Here is a 14,270-nt window from a genome sequence, read left to right on the forward strand (position 1 = left end):
CAAGTCAGTTTATCAAAACAAAAAGTGAAATACGCGCATGGCAAACAAAACCAAAAACATCACGGAAATGTAAATGAAACAACCATTTAAAATGCTTTTTAGTTTAAGTGTTATATATATAAGTCCCAAATCCCATGCAAATCTTAGATTTATTGATCCAAAATATATATATATATGTACTGCTTCAGAGAATTTTACCGTGTATTAATTTGATTAGAATAAAACCGATGTCTAAAGTGTCAAAAACAATAGGCGTGTGAGAGAAAGGTCACATCGTGGGATAAAAGCAAAGGTGATATGTGCGGATGGTGACACGTCACTCTGTAATGTAGTCCATGAGGATAGAAGTCCTCCAATGGGGACCTTGTAGACAGACAGCAAGAGAGCTGAGTCAGCACATCCTGAGACGAGGCCCAGCGATCCATTCGGGGGGCGCCGACACGCCGTTAGCCGGAAGAACTTTCCAATGGCGAGCTTTTTTTTTTTTATATACCGGGTCTACAAATAGCACTATAAACCGCAGGTTCGGTCACGGTTTTAAAACTGAGTGAAAACACAGAGCGGGGACGCAGGAAAATCAATATGTACAAACGCTACTCGAGCTGAGTGAGAGCAACACAGACGTTTTAAAACCGCACGAGAAGACGCACACACGAGTTTCAATATTCACTTTTAAATGAAGATGAAAACGTCGACTGCGTCATCTGCCTCTGATTAAGTTGCAATCATCATCCATCGCATTCCACACTCATTTGTCATTCGGGTTCAAGAGAATAAATAGAAAGCTAATTTTCAACTGATGATTGCCCTGGTGTGGATTATTTCTTCATTAAATAACTACAAAACCTCAAAAGTAGAGAAAAAAAAGAAAAAAAAACACATCCAAAACATTACACGGCATACAGCAGAGAAGTGCAACAATAAAGTGGAGAAAATACAGAATAAGAGTAATTATTAAAATAGTTGTTAACTTCAGGATATTAAAGGAACATTTTGGCCTAGAGTCGATAAGGAAGATATATTTCGTCACAAATTCATTAGTATATTGATGAATTTCTGCTATTTCTAATAAATAAACAGAATAACAAATTAATTTCGCTTCATTAATTCAGTCGGACATTGTATTCATGCTTCTCGTTGGAAGGGCAGTATATTTTTTGTTTTAACCAATCAGTGGATGTTCTTTACTGAAATCACTATTGAATCTACGAGGAGAAAAGACTCTTATTGGAAAAGCATACAAACCTTTTCTTTTCTTTTTTTATTAGGCAGCAACAAATGTTGCTAAACTATAGTGACTGACATGGCAACATTGATAAATAACTGCCCCAGAACCAGACAGCTTTCAGAGAAGTTTACACATTTTGTAGACAGCTTTGAGTCCGATGAGACTGATGGTCAAACCACCGAGCAGCAGGAATATCTATGTCATAGGTATGAATGCATATTTCTGATCTTCCTGACACTCACTGAACTCATACGACTCTCAAAAGTATCGTGTGACATTTGTGGCCACTACACCCGCACAGATAAGACCAAAAAAGCACCGCAAAGGGTGAACCCTAACCCCTAACCATATGAATATATTTAAATTAAGTAATGTATATATACAATTAGTTTGCCCTTTCTTGCGGTCCGATTCACAAAGAGCAGCGCCAACAGCCACACTTAGTTCCAGTGAAACCATTAGCCTCTTCACGGTGGTAAACGGCAGACTCTCCAGTGATTGCGTGATTATAGACAGGCGAAGGCTTCCCTTCAAACTCCTTTATTTTGGGATGCAGCCGAAAAAAGAAGAAAAAAAAAGAATGAAAAATAAGGTTATTGTGTAAATAGATACAAAATATATTTCTTCCCCTTCGTTCCTGAAAACCTAACGGACATGTTTGCGATGTGATAACATCTTTTTGTCAATCGAACCTGAATGACGGGACAGATAGCAGTTTCACGTGAGGCGTGATTCAGGAGGCTTTCAGCCGAGAGCCACTCGCCCCGACCTCACTGTTTGAATTACTGCAGTCAGTTCATCTTGTGCCTTAATTACCGTTTCCTCTTGTTTTGGAATTATCAGTACCCCGATGACTTTCCCTTGTGAGGTTTAATGAGGTTTAGTGCACCAAGAGTCCTTTTAAACAAGACATGTGAGACCTCGTGTAACTGTAGCCTTGGGGTTTAATTGATGTGTGCACTGAGCTTTTTTTTAATTTGAAGGAATGAATACAGATACCGCAGAAAATAAAAGGGCAGAGAGCTGCACGTTGAGAACTTGGATTCTTTTGTACGTTATGGGACGTAAGTGACGGTCATATTATTCCCCCAAACCTCTCAATCGGTCCAAATTACAACCTGTCGATTTTTCTCAAAGCCAACAGGAAGGAGATATGTTTTAATTAAGACTTCTTACGAATATAATCCCCCTGTTTGTTTCACGGTAAGACCTCGTTAACGGTTTTCCCGTTGAAGATCATTTTTTTGTTATTGTTACTAAACAGTTCCGGTAAAACTGCATTAGTGTTCAGTGAAGAGCCTATTGTATGGCCTTTCGTTGCGACTGGTTCAGACATAATTTAAAGTAATTGCTGCTTAGAAAACATACTCATTCCCATTAGGGCCCAAATAGTCCTTAATGATCACTGCATTGTAGCAAGTCAATTATTCGTATGTAACTAATAAGGATGGGCATTTCAAGCAAAAATACTATCCGACATTCACTGGGAGCTATTCGTCCGTTCTTCGAAGACACACACACACACACACACACATACACACACACACACACACAAACATGCGTAAATAGTCTAAATCAGCAATCACTAAAAAGAGCCAAACTGCACCTGCCACATACGCTTCACCAGTACGTTACTACCGGCCGCTGCTAAAAAAAACAGGGTTATTTTGATAAAAATGTGAAAACCATGGAATATCCCGAGTAAAAAAAGCAGGATGAAACAAACAATAACAGCAGCCTCTTAAAAAAATGTGTTGCAATGATGAATCTCCACTAAATACAACAATAAAAAAGCAGCACTCTGGTCTTTCTGTTCTTCTCCCCACCGCATACGTCTTTCAAAATGTGTTTGCATTGAAAACGTATGTCCTGAAAGCTTACGTTCAATATCTATCTATTCCTAATTGAATTTCTTTTATTGAACATTCGAAAACCTTGACTTTCAAATAATGAAAGGTTTTTACAAGAAATGTGTTAGTAATTTGATTGAAACTGAAAAGCTTTTTGCTGCCAAAGCCCTTACAATACTATTGTTAAATCAGTTCCTCTACTCATATATTATTAAAAAACAATTAACAATCTATTCATTAAGTAATTTATGAAGCAAGCATTTAACATGTACTGCTACCACCTTCATAAGTGTGAGGATTGCTGCTTTTCTACAATGTGTTATGTTGTCATATTATCATAAACTGAACACATGGATTGTTAGAAGTTAATATGGCCAAAAAAAGCGATTAAATAAATAATATTTTTTTAAAACACACAATAAGCTGTGATGGCGTGAGCATGCTAATAAAGTATGAAGATAAAATACAATCCAGGAAGACACATTTCAGTGATGAATCCATGATTTTAGGACTCATCAGCAGTCAACATATAAAATATGTATATAAACGTGAGGAACAAAGACAGTTTCATAGCCCTCCCCATACTGTCCCCATGGTGGAGGAATACTAAATCCTTATTATTCATCTACTTGTTCTTGTTGCCTAAAAGTTGTCGAATGTGAATGTATTATGTATAGAAATACTGGAATCAGTTCTTGAAATGTAATTGTTTTATTGTGTTTAATGTTCTGCTGCCTTTGTTGGGGGGAAAACAGATATTTTAAGACATCACCGTGGGCTCTAAATGGGTATTTTTCACTTCCTTCTGACATTACAAAGACTAAACTAAAGGAAGTTGAAGGCGTCACTTTGGACTCTGGTTTCATGTTTACTAAGCTAAGCAGCCTTCCTTACACTTCACTTAAAACTTACTCAACTGAACTCTCTCTCTCTCCGTTTGTCACATAAACCACCAGACAAACTTTTCGATGCCTCTCCATCTCCTCCTCACATCCTGCCCTCATCATGTTAGCCAGGCCCTCTGTAGCTCACTCTGTAGCTCACTCTGTAGCTCACCCTGTAGCTCACGCTGTAGCTCACTCTGTAGCTCACTCTGTAGCTCACCCTGTAGCTCACGCTGTAGCTCACCCTGTAGCTCACGCTGTAGCTCACCCTGTAGCTCACTCTGTAGCTCACCCTCTCACGCTGTAGCTCACGCTGTAGCTCACCCTGTAGCTCACGCTGTAGCTCACTCTGTAGCTCACTCTGTAGCTCACCCTGTAGCTCACGCTGTAGCTCACCCTGTAGCTCACGCTGTAGCTCACCCTGTAGCTCACTCTGTAGCTCACCCTGTAGCTCACCCTGCAGCTCACCCTGTAGCTCACTCTGCTCCACCCCTCCATCCCTCTCCGCCCTCCTGCCTGCTCGCCGGCTGTCCGTACACATTAACGACAAGTTAAACGCCACGACCGCCAAACCAAACCTCCCCGCGTCACGGCTGACGCTGACAATGAGCTGGCGCACATCGGCTTCAAAATGACCTTGTCGTTATAATGCAGCGTTAAAAAGGAAGGCTCGATCAAATATTCACCCAAACGAGCCCTCAAAAAAGTGGTGAATCCACGAAATGCGCATGCTGGCCTATTTTATGGAAGGTTAGAAGTTCAGATTCATGCGAGATAGCATATCGAACACCATCTGAAAGCAGAAGTCTGTTTTTTGAAGTTTTTTTTGTGTTTTTCGCTACGAAGGAGAGAATTTCAACAAACTAGTTCTCCCTGTCAGGAAATGGGGATATGCTCTGTGTGTGTGCTAACACCTTGTGTTCTCATACACGTTGTTTGTCTCCATGGGAACACGGTTTGTGTAACTGGTCTATTTCTTTTTACAGACTGTTCACCTGGAGGTAAAAATAATGCAAAGTTCATCCATTCAGCCGTTTGTGATTACACAAACCAGCGTCAAGCCCACTGTGTTTCCTCCACGGTGCAGCTGCCACAGCGAAGAGGAGAGCAGAAGTGAGACATTACTGGCTCTCTGGAGAACAAAAATACTTGTTTTCCCCTTATTCTTCTAAACAGCAGTAAACATCTCGTTTTAGGAGCAGAGTAGAACAAACTTATTTTCTTTCAACACAAATTATTGATGTAAGGACAGGAATGCGACACAGTCACTAGACGGGGGTGTCTTTCAAAGGCATGAGCTTCACCAGCTGGTTACCTTTACACACCCACATGCTTTTGATTGATTGCAAAAAAATGTCCCTTTTCCTCTTTCCCTCTACTCTGAGGCTTGTCTGTCAGAAAGAAAGCGACAATGACTCCCTATAGCTTTAATTATTTCATATAAAACTAAATTATCATGAGTTAATCATAATGAACACATGTAGAGGCAGACAACCATTCACGCTCACATTCATACCTACGGGCAATTTAGAGTCCAATAACCCAAGCTTGCATGTCTTTGGACTGTGGGAGGTATAGCCGGAGAACCCAGAGGGAACCCACGCTGACACGGGGAGAACATGCAAACTCCACAGAGAAGGACTGCCCAGACCGGGATCCAAACCCCTCTTGCTGTGAGGCGACAGTGCCACTACACCACAGTTGCAGCCCCCCAAACACTGACGCATTATCATTTTATAACTCGAAACAGCGGCCAAATGCAAAACCATCACACAGAGAAGCGTTAGCAATCATTTGGATTTGTGATGATGAACACCAGATAAATGTGTCATATTTCTACTTTAATTTCTTGTATCCTAATTAATTAATCCACATGGCCTCAGACATTTGTTCATGATGAATTCAGCTGACTAGAGAATTGTAATAGCCAAACGTTGAAAGCCTTCAACGACAGAACAACTTTTTATCCCCATACAATAAAAATAAAAGTCCCTGGTCAAACAAGAAATAGCCGAGACAGAAAATCAATCCAACTTTGGCCTCGCGGGGCCAATGTCTGTGATTTCAAATCAAGCTGTCTTGCACACGGAGCATAACTTTGACAAAAAGAGCGCACATTGTCCTGACACCGATGTGAGATCCTTTCCAGCAGCGCATGCAGTCGCACCTGGAGACATGTGAGGGCGGCGGTGCTGGCAGGTGGAACTGTCGAAGATGTATCTTGACATTTAAAGTTGTAGTCTGGTATTTCAGCAGACTGAAAGGTCCCCATTGCGAGGTGAAAAAAAAAAAAATGAAAAAAAGAAAAGTATTGGTGATGCAAATTACAGCACATATATTCGCCGCATTTTTCCAACAAGAAAACATTGTAGAAAAGCAACCTCTAAACCATCTGACATTTCTGGGGATGTAAGGTTTGATTAATTGACTGAAATAAAATAAAATGCTTCATGAGCTTATCTGATTTCACAAGTCCCAACCTACACTCCCGTGTGGGCCAAATGTGCTGAGAGAGGATTTAAAATAAGACACTCCCGACTCAAAATGTCACGGTATCCATTAAAGCAGAGGTCACTTTCCATCCAAGCTTCCCTAAATCTCTTTACTTCAGCAAACGGACCCATGAGACCCAGAGCACACATCTCTCAGGTGACTCTTGAGATCAAAAGAGCTCCTGGGCAGCTTTTAGAGATTAAAGAGAAGAAAGACAGGTGGACACAAAAGGGGAGTCTAAAAAAAAAAAGTCAGTCTATGGTGGTCGTGGGAATTTAGTTTTTTTTTCTTGTTTTTTTTCTCACAAAATCAGCCCTTCAGGTTTGAGCAGTTAGATATTGAGTAAACTCTCCTGTTCAGGCAGCTTATCGAGGAGCTTGACAGAGCCAAAAAGCTCCGTACAAAATCTCAGCATGTCATGACTGAATTAATATTTACCTTTTTATATATATATATATATATATATATATATATATATATATATATATATATTGTGTAAGAACATGCATTTTTGATGGATAAACACAGGCAGCCCTACAAGCACTTTGAATAAATAATGAAGGGTAAACATCTGACCTGAGAGAATACCAACCTTTTGGATTCTATGAACACATGATTTCTTTTATTGTTATTGAATCGTTGCTCTCAGGAATCTTTGTCACTTTCTGCGCTTTCAGCCGTTGTTCAGTTTAGTTGAAGCGTTGTTCAAGGTTTCTGTTGTAGAAAACAATCCTTTTCTTTGGCAAAACCCACCGTGAAGAGGACTTTCTACAACTTACACGAATGAAAAAAAAACAGAGTATTCCTTCTCAGCCTTCTGGCTTTAACTAAATCACGATTGTGTGGCAGACGATGCCAAACTATTGAACGCCAGTGTATGTTTCACAGCTTAGTGGCTTCCGCATGGCCGAGCGCGTGAGGTAGTGCAGTTCCCTCCGAATGTTTTGTATATGGATCTGTTGCAGCAGGAGAAACTATGCACGCCAATTAGACGGGCTTTTCTGTACGCTCAGCGTGAACGTAATGTCTAGTTCAAATGTAGTTCCACCCAAGAGCCACGCTGTAAAAGGTGTGGTTCACTTTCAAAGTGCGGCAGAAGTGGACATAAAACAACCTTTTTTCGCTGGAATGCGTTCAATTATTTTGTGTGTCTCTTTTCACTCGTGCGGTTAACAGAGTGCAGTGGGATTGAACGGTGGTTTGGAAATTAATAAATGGACTTTATATAGTCACTATGAATCAATCAACAACAACAAAAAAAGGCTGATCCTGTAGTTCAGCTTTGGACATCCCGAATATATACTGATTATCATTATTATTTATTTTCTGTCCTCGTACATCACCCTGTGGTCTTTTAAGCAGGACAGAAAATGAGAGGTTTCTGGCAGACAGAGAGCTGTGTCAGTGGCTAAGGAGAGGAGACGTCGGGTCACGAACTCGTGGTTTGATGTTGCATCCACACCTCCAAAAGGGAGAAGAGGAAGCTGGGAGTACGGCCCATTACCTCAGCAGCCCGTCTGGAGACCTACTTCATCGTGGCCACGAGAGGACGAGGAGATGCAAGTGTGTGTGTCTGCGTGTGCCTTCATGTGCTGGTGGATCTCTTTTCATGTGTGTGTCAGTTTGTGTTGTAATGTGCTGTCACATGTGAGTTTGTTCTGCGTGTGTGTGTGTGTGTGTGTGTGTGTGTGTGTTGCAGTAGTTAGACCCACAGCATCTTGCATGGTAATGATGATTTTATGCTTTATTGATCTGCTTTGGAAATCCTCTTTTTTTTTATCTACATCCCTCTTCAGCATCCTGGGGCATAATACAAAAAAAGAAAACAGTATCTCAGGCCGTCTGCTTTACAATTTGAAGTATTGATACATTTCTAAATGGCTTCAACAAAGCACTTATTTTTCCGATTGATTTTAGCAGAATTACATGTGAAGAAAAATGATGGGCGCCAGCAAGTCACCACAAATTGATGTTTTGGTGAGAAATTCACAGCGTTTTTTGGTTGCAGTCGGAAGCCAATGCAGTCACCACGACACAGCAAGGTGCCACAAGGCCCCCATGCTGCCTGCTGTATTGTCTTTCCGTTCTCCCCCTCCCTCCACTTGAGGTAAAGCTCAGGTTAGAGCAAAAGAAAAAAGCTTTGTCTGCATCGTTTGACATTTGTGCTTTTTTTTTTTTTTCACGAAGCACTCCACTGAAGCGCATAAAGCCTTGAAAATAAATGATGGAATTGTGTTTTTTTTTCTGTTGGACCTGGAAAAAACACACACTGCATTACTCTGTTCCAACATGCCAACCAAATGAATCATTTCATTAATCACTAAGCCAATAATCTCCAGTACAGCCCACAACCAGAAGCAGTTGTTTGAGGGTGAGGAAAAACCCTTCAGGGGGAAATTGCTGCTCATTTAAGCCTCACTACAACACACACACACACACACACACACACACACACACACACACACACACTAACATCAGCCGACCACAATCCACCACTGCAGACAGCTGCAGTCTATCTCGTAAGCGCCGTCCACACTGAGCCCTCCGTTCTGTGGCTGCACTCCAGCTTCTCGTCCTGGTTAAATAGCACAGGTTGCTGCTGCCTCCCCGGGCGCCTTAGGGAGGCGTGCTTGTGGGTGGCAGCGGTGCTTTCCATGCCCTTTAAGAGGCTCAGACACGGTGCCTGCCGGGGTGGGGGGGGGGGGGGAACGTAAAATGCCACAGTAATGCCACGTTAGTGATTAATACAGTACAACCACTAAAAACTAATGTGATGCATCGGGTTTTCAAATGTTTGGGAAATTAATCTTGAAAGCGATAAAAATGCAGGAGTAAGCGGCCGGAGGAGGAGATGGGGGGGGGGGGGGGGACGGAAGGATAAGAGAGCACACCACCCTCCCCCGACGGTGGGTGACTGGCAGCATGGTCTTGTGCCGCTCTGGTGGCGAGAGCGAGGAGAATGAAGCCGTGCGATAATCAGACAGCGGAGTGCTCAGGCCACAGGTTGTGTTTAATGGCTAATTACTGTTGCTGTAAGTAGAACTGCACCATTATATGTGCGGTGCTGTTTCACCAAGGTTCTGGTCAGAGGAGGAGGCGAGTGGCTAATTAGTGATACAGAGTCTGGCTGCTATCAGGCCTCACATTAAGGCTGAGTGTGCGATATGGATATATATATATATATATATATATATATATATATATATATATATATATATATATATATATATATATATATATATATATATATATATATATGTGTGTGTGTGTGTGTGTATTGAAGCATGCAGTGACTGCAGGTCAGGCACACTGAGCTGATACGCTCTGGCAGACACTAATGCGGCTTGTCAGTGTGATCAATCAGCATTTCATCTCGGTCGTAGTAATACGCGACAAAAGAAACACAGGCATGACGAAGTCTAAAATCACGCAGACGTGATCCACAACATCACACCTTTCTTCAAGCTGGCTGATGTGAAACAAATCCAAATCGTAATAATAGGGTTCATTGCAGGGAAATATGTTTGCGTGTTTAGCACTTTAGTAGCACTTAAATGGCACTTACGGATAGTACTCTGTAGTTTAACGTTATTGAAGAAATTGTACTTGCTTGATTCTTGTTGTTCTGAGTTTGGACTCATGGTTTAATGCACTTATTGTAAGTCGCGTTGGATAAAAGCGTCAGCTAAATGACATGTAATGTAATGTAATGTAATGTAAAGAGTGTGATAAGGCGCCCAGATCATCCTGACACATCTCCTGTCATGATCCATTCAGTTAGCAGATGATGGTAGAGGATAGGGGTGTGAATCATTCAGTATTTCACAATTTGATTTCAATTCTCGGGGGTCGCAATTCAAATCAAGAACGATTCATGACTCAGCAGTGCGTATTGCAGGATGTGCTCCAGTCCGCTGTGCGCAATGAAGGCAGTGTGTTATGAAATTATGGCATGAAAGCAGAGAAAAGTGTGCATAAGACTATGACGTTTTTATTTTTGAAAAGGTTATATCCAACCGTTGACACACAAAGGCAAAATGTAACATTTATTCATGCTAAACTTGCATAAGGAAAACATTTTTTGAGTGTTTCTCATTTCTCAAATGTGTGATTAATGTACTGAGCTGGTCCTTCCACGGTTGGAAATGTAAATGTTTGACCACCTCAAACACATGATTGCAATTCAGTGGTGCAATTTCTTGCTGGGTTTCGCAGCTTGTTAGTTTTTTAACGTCATTTTTTAATTTCTTTTCCAGAATCATTCATTTGAACATTATAATTTGACTGAAAACTATAATGCAATAGCATCGTGTCATCATGATGTGATTCAAGTAAAAGGCAAACAACGCAATTTAATTAGATTTTCCGGATTTTTCCCTGTTTGTAAAAATGTCTCACTGATCCACAGGCACACCTTTATAGTAACTAACAAACTTACCAATGTATAAAACATCTTTCAAGAAAATGTCACAAAGTGCTACACAAAAGAAATACAGCAACCGGCATAGAAGCAAAATAAAATAAAATAATAAAACGACACAAAAACAAGTTTAAACAGGTGGACTCTTGGGCCGTACTGTACCAACTGAACTGTATTCTGACCACTCGAATACAGCTTCATGGTCACGTCCTTGGCAAGAAGCTGCATTGAAGGAAAAACAGGGCAGACCAGGCAGTTGTGTGTACAGGTCACCAGAAGGATGCTGCATGTGGTTTGAGTTATGTTCTTCTTTTGGGAAACCATAAGCAGTCTGCACGTTTGCTACAAACTATCCACGGCCGCATGCACATAATACTCATATATAGGTGAAAAAGTGCACACCTATATGCTGCCGCTTCCCTTTTATGCAGCGCTCTGCTCCAGTTCCATCCGTCACATCGCACTGACTCCCGCGTCCCACAATCCTTCCTACGGGTCATTCTTCACAATGTCAATCAAACGCTGACTCCGGTCCCTGGAGTGTCACGGTAATGTTGTCCCTCCGCCGTGTGTGTGTGTGTGTGTGTGTGTGTGCATGTACTCATTCATGTATGCACATATTTTGATGTGTCTGTGTTTGTCTGAATGCACGTGTCTGCGTGCATTCATGCATGCGTTTATTTTGTTTTTTGTTGTCGTTCTATTTTCGGTGGCCTCTTTTGTTTTTTTTGTTGTTTTTTTTCCTTTTCCTCTCAGAAGGCGGCGGAGATATGAAGGTGTGTCGCCGCAGTGACAGAGAGAAAAGAGACGTGGGAGGAGTGGAGGGAGAAGTCGGGAGGAGCTCAGCAGCAACAGGCAGAGGGCACAGAGGATGTCAGTGCCTTCTCGTAGCCTTCTCTGTCAACATGATTATCTTTGAACCTGGCTTGAGGTCAAATGCGCATCACACAAACATGCAAGACGGTTACAAAGGGCGGTCAAATAGAGACTCGTTGGGCTGCATGGCCATGCCAGCTTTGTATTCACTCCCTAATGATTCAACTGAATTAAATGATGAAAATGTTCTCCTGGCAGACTTGTAGCTCACTGCAATATGGATCAAGAAACTCCCGGCGAAGCATCCGTCTGAAAGCACGACTCGAAACTCACCGTGGCCCACATGTGATTCCCCTGTTGTGGTTTTTCCAATCCACCTCTCTGCATTGAGCATCTCTCAGGATGAAAGATTTAACGTCTCAGATTACACACACACACACACACACACACACAGCTGAGGTGCTATCATGCCGTTGACCTGCTCCGTTGATGGCAACAGTGTCCGTTCGCTAAAAAAACAAACATCCCAGAGGCTTCCCCGTGGCTGCGCATGCTTCGCTGGTCAGTTTCGAGGGTCGGCATAAACGGACAGAACATCTCGTTAATACAGATTTGTATCAGCTGCAATCTGCGTATACGAGCTTTAAATAGACAGTCCGCCTGCTCGTTAGGCAGCCGCCCATGACACGACCCCGTCCAGTGATACATACAGCATGCTAAAACTGCATAGAACAAAGGGATTGAAGGAAAACAAAGGAGCTTCGACTGCAGATTGTAATGCATTGTTCTGCTGAACCAGGAAGTCATTGGTTTCCACTCATTGCTTTGGAGTGAAATACAGTCAAGTCTGCATGATATGTTGTCACAGTGAGACACTTGCATTGCCATGGTCAGTTATTTTTGGGATCCGTCTCCTGTTCGGCAAAATGGTCAATTAAGCTGCAATAAGTGGACTAATAAAACTAATTGGCCACTATTTTGATAACCAATCAATCCATCAATCCAGGATTTGCCGCTTCTCTTCACAAACATCATAATTTCATCGTCTTTTGGTCAGACAAAACTAATATTTGAAGTTGTCACCTTGGGCACTGACAAGTTGCGAAGGGGGCAACTTTTGTCAAAGTTTGTTGACATTTATTAGATCAAGCGATCAATCGATTAACGAGGAGAATAATCGCTGACGAAAATAATCGCTAGTTGCATTCTGTATCTGGCATCTCTCTTTTACCAGTTGAAATTAAAAAATAATTGCTTAGCAAAGAGTCAATTCGGATACCTCCGTTCCAATACTGCCAACACTGAGTACTGATCAGACACCAGGGCTCGAAGTTCCAAACTTAAAAATCTGTATAAGGAATGCAACTGAAAAAAAGAAACACTCGATGATGAAATAATATAAAAACTGATGCAACCCTAAAAGAAACATCGCTCTGTAACACTAGTCTATCAATATAATTGATCGGGTCACATCAATTCCCCTCTAGAAATGTCCCACTTGATAATCACATTGATACCGATATTTGTCGCAAATCAAAAAATGACGGCACAACTCAAGAGAGTCTGCCAACAGGTCTGAAACAGCAGAATAAAACATTTCAAAATGGTCTGCAGAAATTAGATACATGTATGATTTGAGATAGTGAAGAAAACCTCTCAAAAAGGTACCCTTCGTCTTACTCTCCCCAAGGTGTCTCAGAACGTCATCGCAGAAAAGAAAGACCTTTTTATGAACTGGGTTGTGCTATCGAAGCTTCTCCGTTCTCTTTTCTAGTGTTCGTGCACTGACTGCAGGGAGCTCTCCACCAATGGACATAGTGAACAATCAGTCTGAGGATGTCTCAGAATGCAACAAGTGGGTGTTCAGAATGCAGGTTTTAAATTTGCCACAAATTGCGTGCCAACAAAGTGTTTGCAAAAAAAAACATAATGGCCTTAAATCACTGCATTTCACCAACATAACACTACTTGCTCTGGTTTGTATGTTAACAGGTGTCACAAGCACGTCATTGACACAGAATCAGTAAGTAATGGTCCGCTTTGGACGCCTTTTCGGACGCTGGACACAAACTTGAACTTCTTGGCTGGAGAAATAAAGTAGCAGCTTTGAGAGAACGTACCACTGTGGGCCGAGACGAACCATTTGCTTTCCTCCAGTGACCAAAATGCAGAAGACCTGTTGCAGAACTGTATATGCCAGTAAGCACAATGCTATTATGTGAAGGCTGAGGACAACAACAAGGCAACAGCATAGAACGTATTTGCAGATCGAAGCTCGAGAGCCAACTTGAGTCTGAAGGAGAAAAACCCAGCAGGAGAAACCCAGCAGGAGAAACCCAGTGTAGCAGCGTGGGAGGGAAAGAGCAGCTATCAGCATATTTCAAGTCATTTTGCTGGCAGAAAAGAATACATAAAATCATCCATCTCTGGAAACTTGCAAGACTCAGAAAACCTCACAAGCAGAGAGCCCTCTGAGGGGATGTTGCAAAAAGGCTCAAACCCCAGCAGATCCAACATCTAAAAGAGAATATGAGTGCACTCACGGGTTTGAAGTCGCTGTGGCTGCATTCCTGGCCTTG

At 41.8% G+C, this 14,270-nt stretch overlaps 1 protein-coding gene across 1 annotated transcript in view; it reads right to left on the reverse strand.

Moving 5' to 3' along the window:
• The window catches only part of asic2 (acid-sensing (proton-gated) ion channel 2), a 270,743-nt gene that overhangs the window by 255,936 nt on the left and 537 nt on the right, over nt 1-14,270 (reverse strand). The window contains exon 1 of the mRNA XM_034539419.1: nt 14,235-14,270. This exon is cut by the window's right edge and continues 537 nt beyond it. Coding sequence (XP_034395310.1) covers nt 14,235-14,270 — 36 coding nt within the window. The remainder of the gene's footprint in view (nt 1-14,234) is intronic.

The sequence above is a fragment of the Cyclopterus lumpus genome, chromosome 8 (assembly GCF_009769545.1).
Source record: "Cyclopterus lumpus isolate fCycLum1 chromosome 8, fCycLum1.pri, whole genome shotgun sequence".
NCBI lineage: Eukaryota > Metazoa > Chordata > Actinopteri > Perciformes > Cyclopteridae > Cyclopterus > Cyclopterus lumpus.